The sequence below is a fragment of the Loa loa genome (genome assembly GCF_000183805.2).
Source record: "Loa loa unplaced genomic scaffold supercont3.29, whole genome shotgun sequence".
NCBI lineage: Eukaryota > Metazoa > Nematoda > Chromadorea > Rhabditida > Onchocercidae > Loa > Loa loa.
The window spans coordinates 358,750-366,632 of record NW_018108209.1 but is presented as its reverse complement, the minus strand read 5'-3'; the positions used below and the strand labels follow the sequence as shown (position 1 = coordinate 366,632).

The 7,883-nt window shown below is 38.4% G+C and overlaps 4 protein-coding genes across 4 annotated transcripts; 2 read left to right on the top strand and 2 right to left on the bottom strand.

The window, feature by feature from the left end:
- Positions 1-1,825: 1,825 nt before the first annotated feature.
- LOAG_10808 (hypothetical protein) lies at positions 1,826-3,646 on the bottom strand. Its single transcript, XM_003146332.2, has 3 exons — positions 3,156-3,646; positions 2,688-2,922; positions 1,826-2,255 (listed from the first exon to the last, which is right to left on the bottom strand). The coding sequence occupies exons 1-3, from the start codon at positions 3,429-3,431 to the stop codon at positions 2,149-2,151; spliced, it is 618 nt and encodes a 205-aa protein (XP_003146380.1). The 5' UTR covers positions 3,432-3,646; the 3' UTR covers positions 1,826-2,148.
- A 45-nt stretch (positions 3,647-3,691) lies between these two features.
- Positions 3,692-4,766, top strand: LOAG_10807 (hypothetical protein; the record flags this gene model as incomplete). The annotated part of the gene is made up of 3 exons (XM_003146331.1): positions 3,692-3,694; positions 3,843-3,995; positions 4,527-4,766. The coding sequence occupies 3 exons, from the start codon at positions 3,692-3,694 to the stop codon at positions 4,764-4,766; spliced, it is 396 nt and encodes a 131-aa protein (XP_003146379.1).
- A 517-nt stretch (positions 4,767-5,283) lies between these two features.
- On the bottom strand, positions 5,284-5,778 carry LOAG_10806 (hypothetical protein; the record flags this gene model as incomplete). The annotated part of the gene is made up of 2 exons (XM_003146330.1): positions 5,284-5,737; positions 5,765-5,778. 2 exons carry the CDS (start codon positions 5,776-5,778, stop codon positions 5,284-5,286), a joined length of 468 nt encoding a protein of 155 aa, XP_003146378.1.
- A 372-nt stretch (positions 5,779-6,150) lies between these two features.
- On the top strand, positions 6,151-7,352 carry LOAG_10805 (hypothetical protein; the record flags this gene model as incomplete). Its single annotated transcript, XM_003146329.1, has 4 exons — positions 6,151-6,178; positions 6,308-6,368; positions 6,889-6,982; positions 7,221-7,352. 4 exons carry the CDS (start codon positions 6,151-6,153, stop codon positions 7,350-7,352), a joined length of 315 nt encoding a protein of 104 aa, XP_003146377.1.
- Positions 7,353-7,883: the final 531 nt, after the last annotated feature.

Sequence of the window (7,883 nt, the reverse complement as noted above, 5' to 3'; positions counted from 1 at the left end):
TGAAAGCGAGAAGACAAAAGTTTGAATTTTGAATTCAAGATAGCTAATTGTAAGTCTTAGAAGTCCAGAAACTTTCTCGTGCTCTCTGTCAACAGTTCTGATTAGTGCTTATCAGCATAAGTTATTTCGATGCCCGTTGGAAGAGCATGATAGCAAATTTATCAGAGGAAAGTAAACAGTCCATTATTATTCCTTTCCGTCTCTACACCGTTCTCCCTTTCTCATCCGTAATTTTCAGGGCAGATGCTACCGTTTTTGGTCATTGTAATTTAGCTACTTCTAAGTAATACTTGAATCACTTTGCTGCTAGTCAAGCCATTCATATCTTCCGGAACACACTGTATTTCTGTTCATTGCGCTATTTTCCAGTTAATGGGAAAAAAGATCGGGAGCTGCAATCATTATATCTGTAATCGAGTATTTCATTTAATGTATATGGGAGCCCTCGATTATGTCTAGCAATTGACGATTCGCATTATTTCATATAACGAAAAACAGTGAAGAATGACCCTATTTAATGTTCTTATTTTGAAATGGTGATGAGAAGATAGGTCTTTTATGATGTTCACTGGAGAAAAATTGAAAAACGCTACCAGGAATATTAACAGTAAGGACGGATAATCGCCGTACGATCGATTAATGGATATGTGAAAAAAGGAGCTATGAATAGTTAGAAGGGTAGCCCTTTTGTACGTTATAGTTATGATGGATATTTTGGCATTAGGGGGCCTTTATTTAACTAGGTCATTCCAAATGCGACTGCCTATTTTAATGCAAGTTCGGGGCTTCTTATGCAAATGCAAAATAATATGAAGGTTGGGAAAAGGAAAATTCAAACTGAGAGAGATCTTGAGCTATGATTGATTAATCCAACTTATTTTTGCTTTTGCAACTTCCCTCTCGAATGTTCTTGAAATAATTACGTACCAGACGAAAATATTATCTTTGATGTCTAGAAATTTTATCTGCACAGGACGCGTGCCTCTACAGTAAACTGGTTCCCAAACATATATTTTCATTTGGCAAGGAAGCTCCGCGACCTGCACAAATCACCTTGACCATTGACCTCCCTAATCCTCTTACTAGGGCAAAGATCCGAAAGCTCATAACACCAATGGGACGGTGATAGCCTCTAACAGATTTTCCCGAACCTCTCTTCCCTTTCTTTCGCCGTAAAAAGCATAATACTTTCACCAGCTTCGCAGGAGTCCTTCGAAAACATTCAAACCCAAAATTTTAGTAGCTTCCCAAACTTAGCTGCACTCCACTTTGTATTCAGAACTAGTGGCAAGTTTGAATTAAATGACTACCAGTTTGATTCTTCTTCAGAACTTCGATGTTTGGCTGTGTATACGACCTTAATTTACTTGAACGGCAGGAGATGTACTGTTTGATGTTTATGCAAGAAAATGAAGTAAATTTGCTACTCATAATTTTTAGAAGACGAATTTACTAAAGCACAGTGAAATAATCACAATTAGCAATTATTAAACTTCAAACTCTCCAAACCCCATAATATTTTACAATCACAACCTACACCGATGAAAAAAGTTTTGATAGCACAAAGAAATTTTTGAAAACAAACAGAAATAATAATAATCTAAAACGATAGAACTATGTGCAGTGTTAAATATACTCTTTATAAGAGTAATTTACACATTTTGGCAACTTGACCACAAACATACAATTAATGAAAGGAATGAAAAACATGCGGATAGTGAAGTACCGGTAATTCCCCACGATCAGGCGATAATACTCAGGATTAGTCATTTAAGTTTTGCTTCCCAAAAATATGAAAAAGCAAAGAGTTACGTTGACGTCAAGTGTACTTGGCAGAACCTACTGCTCATTAATTGCCTGTAATTGATTACAACAATGAAACCTGTCAAAATATCCACAGAAGGTACTGTTCACAACTCCCGAAGGTTGTCGATCCCAGGAAAAACAGGCGGCCGCATGTCTGACAAAAATTCCTAATATAACATTATCACAGAAATATTGGAACCACAGTGCACAATGTGAAACATGAAGAAATGAATCCTTTCGTAATATTACCATTTTTCAAAGGTAATATCACTCAAGCTTTAAAGTTTTTGCTCCACCATTGGCGGCCTTATCGTTCATCTATGACCTTTCTGAATTACTAATCTATATGAACGATCTGCATTGACCGATCAAACGTATTGATTTCGGTGATGATGGAGATTTCTTAGTCTGCTGGCGCAACCGCTTACGTGAATCAACATTCATAAATGCTGCAAAAAAAAGGGTGGGAAAGTTGGTGAAATGCAAATCACGGCATTTTCATTTGGATCAAAACTATAATTCTAGATAGAAAGTAGTATTTACAAACACATAAATATTAGAGTTTTCCAGTAAAGTCTATATTAATTTGACTTGGACGAGAGATTTCTTGTTAGGGACGTTAGGAGCTTGGAAAAACAAGAGCTGAAAAAGTAAGGCATCTTAGCTCGAATCTAGAGAAGCTTTCTCAAAAAAATTTTCGGTTAGACAATATAAATAATTCTAACCGCAAATAATTATCTCAAAGGAGCGGAAAGATACCTCAATGGAGCCATCTGAGATCTGCATAAATATTATACTTAAATCTTCAACTACTCGTTATTAGCCATTTCGAAAAGTGATGGGAATTAAAAAATAATAAAATATAAAAATTAAATACCAACCAGTTAATTTTGTCTGCTTCTTAGCTATACGTCGTCGTTCTTTGCATTTCGATAGATTTGGTGTGGCTGGAAGGACCGGTATTTCTGGACCTGAGCAATCGAACGCTACAGAAGTTGAGATAGAATCCACATTACAGTTGTTATTTACATTGCTGCTACAAGGCATGCAATTCTCAGTTTCACATGGTGTGCATCGACTGGACAAATAATAGGAACTGCGATAGAACTGAGGAACCTATAATATAAATAAAAATGAAAATAGATGGAAGACAACAAAAATCTAATTCGTAAATGCGCAATCTCGAAACCTGTGAAGGCTTGTAAGCCTTGTAAATGGATGGCAGGTTAATTAAAGATTAAATTTAATTAAAGCCAATCTTGAAAGAAAATAAATACTACAATGCAACGAGTGACGTTGAAGCTTCTCGGAGACAAAATCGCATGATAACCTTAAAATGCATAACTTACCGATTCGGCCGGAACAGGAGTGAATTCCCATTTGCTAGTGACTGTTGATGCGCATGGATTTTCAGGACCGAACAAGAAACCCCATCTGCGTTCCTGTTCGCGCCGAATTTCGTTTAACTCTTCCGTTAGCCACTGATCAACTTTTTGCGGATCCGGACGTCCAAACAGACAACGTCGAGCGCTACGTTTCAGCAATTTCACAGGTTCCACTTCATGAGGGACAGCAGCAACTGTAGCAGCATTCACCGGTGTCGATAAAATGACTGAATCCTCCATAGGATTTACCAGATAATTCAGTATGGTAGGAAAAAATTAGGATTAAGATGAGCGATATACCTTTCTGTGCAATGCTTTTGTTCTTGTTCCGAAGATACAGAGCGGATTAATAACTGAAAATTCTACTTGATATCAATAAATTGCATAAATCACATAAAATCATCGCACGTAATGAATAAACAAAACAGACGAATTCTTTTGTAAGTCAAAATGCTTAAATAAATTTCCAGAAGTTTGATTTGAATTTAATTCCAAAATAGATGGTAATTTTATTTCATCGATCTACAGAACAGTCATTTTTGGGTATGCTTTAGAACAATTCTTTCAGTAATAATGGAACGGTAAAGAGTCAGAAAATATGAACAATCTTCCGTTCCATTTTCAAATTGTTTAACTTCTTGAGAACATTAGGAACCTGTATACAAACCTACTGCAATTCGAGTACCACTCGTTCACGCTACCCCCTTGGAAGCTGAAAATCTACTTGATAACGGAAGATATCCAAGTATGACAGATGTGAACAGCTTGGGAAAATTAACAGCAATAAGGAAACAGTGTCAAGCAGTAAATCAAGCATGACTGGAGAAGGGATATAGTACTGAGGCCATATGGCCTCAAATAATGAGGACGCAAAGAGACGACCGGACAGGGTTTGGGACAAGGAATGACAGCTAGTCGAGGAGAGAGAAGGGGGAGCTTGAAAAGCAGCCCATTCACTGACATAATCTCCAGACATCTGAAGCATAAATCATTGAACTGATATTCAATCAGAAAACTGGAGGGCACTTCAAGTTCACAATAGTGTAACTACATTTTGTCCAAAAGAGGAGGAAGATGTGAACGCCTCAAGATAATGATCCTTCCAACCTATGTTGAACTTTACGCGAAAAAAAGGTTATTATGAACAGTTGCGATGAGTTCACTTTGAACAGCAAAAAGCAATGCTCTAGTCGTTATGATGGTCAGCTGTTAAAGGAAGTGACCACATTAGTATCAGTGATAAAAAGTAAAGTGCAAAAAGAGAGAGTGGAAAGAGGGAGTGATCGTCCAGTTGTCCAACAATCTGAACATTTCAGGAAAAAGATTAATTTATAGGGTCGAGAGAGGAGGAGGAAGTTCCTCATAGTTCATATGGATGGACAACACTGTCCAATCATTGTAAAGAGGAAGAGGGATACAGAATGGGATAAAAAAGAGTGGAACACGGTCATCTCATTTGTGAAACCCGATAACAGTTCTCTCCTCATGAGGGAGGGTAAGAACAAAGTGAACAAGTACCGTTCATATACCGATATTTCACAGAAGTTTTCCGTATACGAAAGACTGCCGCGGTAACCACTAATTAAATTATATAGTATGAAAGTAATAAATAGATCATATAGTGGTTAAAAAAAGTGGTATAAAGCGTGCATTCTGAATTTTTGCACTATGTTAACAAAATTAATGAATCATCTAGCTAAGATTTTGCTTAAGTTTTACAGTTCAAAACTGAAACAGGGAGACGTGAAGAAATTAAGAATAACTGTTCATAGGTAAAATTCGACAACCGTTCAAAGATGAATGCACGGAAATTAATATGCAAAAAAACGTGAACTGATTTAGTATTCCTAAGAAGTCAGATGAAATTCAAAAATGTAATTAGTACAACAAACATTGACAATATCACATGATATAAATCGGTGTCGACGGTGAACAAGTGGGTAATTCAGTGAACAAATAAACAGATAGATGAAGTGGGAAGGTAAAACATAGATGAAAGTGGGCAAGGTAAAATAGTAGCCAGCATTGGTCATAGCTGAGGCAATGTTACTAACATTTGGTTGCGAATGCGTACGTCACTGAAATTAGAACATTAATAAGTGGCATTCCACAAATGTAGACATTCGAGCAGGTCTGCATTCGCAGAAATGAAATTGCGGTGGCTCAGTTCTACTGATTGATCAATCGATGGTGTTAACAGCAGTGATTGTGACAATGATAGTGATAATGATAGAGCGAATGAATGAATGAATGAGTGAATAAAAGTGAGTGAATGAGGCAGTGGAAAGTGATAGATACCAGCGATCGTCAACAGTGGTAGAAGAGTATTAGTAATAGAGGTGACGGCAATGTATATGTCATTACGCAGGTAGTGTGAGCAATGAAGAGCAATCAGATAGGGGTCATCGGGGTCAAGTGGACAGTTGACCAACACAACCACGCACTCCCCACCACGCCGACTGGCCGCTTTCCCGCACTCAGCAATGCACTCCTTTCCGATGGAACACAACGACGAACCACTCTCCGCCCCCAGAGCACCTCCTTTTCTCTTACTCTCCGTCCCCCTTCTTCACTCCTCCCCCTCCATCTCCTATCCTCTCTCCCACCAATGAACTGCTCATCTCTATCCAAATGTTTTCTTCTCTTTCCGCGTTTCTTTCTCTTTATCTCTTTCTGTCACAACGCCTGTTATTTTCAATCTTATTCATAGAAAGCGCTCACGTAAAAATTTAGTCGTCTGCACCCTCCTTATTTCAACTCTATTTCCATTTCCACACAAAAAGGGGAGAAGTTGGCACATAACCAAAGCAACGTAAAGCGCAGATGTGAGGTTACTGCCCTTATCAGCAGCAAGCATATTGCGTACGATTTACTTGCAGCTTGCAGATTAGTGTCAATAGTGGAGGGTGGTTAATACTCGTTATTATGGCAGTGTTAACAAGTATAAAATTCAAAGGGAATGGCAGATCTTATCGATATCGATGATGGTAATGGGGGGATCTGTATGATGACAGGAAATTTATCAGTGTGCTGGTGCCGCTGATAAAACAACTAGTGACTGCTATTGATATGGCATTCTTAACAGCTAATATATGGCTACTTTCCAGAATTTTCAGATCAGCGGCGCAACGGACCCTGCATCCTCTATGACGCAAGTTGGGCAGTGTGGAGTGAAAGGTTAATCAAGACTAATCAAAACTGAGCAGTAGCTTTATAAAGCACCTGCGGTTCTTTATCTGAGTGTTGGCAGATTCCTTCGACACAGGGAATTCCCAGAGGAAGCACGGATGGATGGTTGCCAAAAGGCGGAACGGAGTGATATGAATCTGCCAAAAGAGGAAGGGAGGAAAGAGGAGTGGCACAGAAGCATGATGATATGATAGGGAACTTCGGGGTATGGAAAGCTGGAGCAGAAAGAGAGAGTAAGAAGGATTGATCTTACTAGCATGAAGCTAGCTGTTGTTGTCCCCTGGGTTATCGCGAGTTGGCAGGATGATGGATGGAACTACACCACCGGTATATTGCAGTTAAAGTGCTTGTCACTCACCATAGAATGCTGGTACCTTTTTGTCCTCTTCCTCTCTTCTACGAGTATCCTGAACTGATTGCAAACAATAACAATGTCACTGTTGTCAACTCTTAGAAAACACACAATTTTTTTTCTTCTGAAGAAAAAGGAAATAATTTTTTGATGTAGGCAGGCGCGCGCGCAAAAAGTACAGTTGGTGAGGACAGTCGAACAGATAAATAGACAAACGGACGGACTTGTTTGCTATGTGAAAAGGAAAGATGTTTGTTAGATGGTGGCAGCTTTTGCGCTCTTTTTTCCCTTCCATATATACTTTGTTTGGGTAAAAGTTACTGTCCAACAAGGTTGTTTATAAGAGGAGGAGCATTATTTGCATGCATAAAAAGGCATCTGTTGTTTGAGGTGTGCTCTAGGTGCGGGTATGGGTGTGGGTATGGGTATGGTATGGGTAAGGGTAAGAGTGAGGGTGAATAAAGAATGGGGAGGTTAGTTGTTTGCAGCTATTTGGCGATCTGTCTATCTATCCGTGGGCTCGCTCCATCAGGGAACTTGTTCCCTCATCAGTTTTGGCGCCACATCAGCCTCTTGAACATTTCAAAGGAAAAGAAATTCATTGTTCGGTCACTTGGTAAATGCATTAAGATCCAGGGAACCACTACTTGGTGGAGCAGGATTGAGGAATATCATTCCGGAGTGGAGAAACAGGGTATTGGAAACTGCTAGCAGAGTACCTAGTATATATGTCCATGAAAACTCCCTGAATTATTTACTACAATGCCTAACAAAACTTGTCAAGTTCAGCCTGAACATTAAGATGACTGCAGAAGTCACGTGTTTCGATTCTTTTGAAATCAAAAGATACCTAATATCGCTTTCAATACAGTTTTTCTTTTTTGAATAATATGAATATATAAATGAGAATTAAATATAAAGGAAACAATTGGCTTGTTGAAGAATCTAATAAGAGTTAATGGGAAAAGATTAATTCAAGTTTCTAATTTCTTATAACACCAAAGAGTATATGTTATATAAGGTGATATCTGAATACGAATGTGTCGAATTGTACACATGCCGAAGTGAGCCGTATTGCGAACAATCCTTCCTTCTTTTCTCTCATTCATTTCATTTAACACATTTAACAGTCGGCATGTATTGTTTTACTT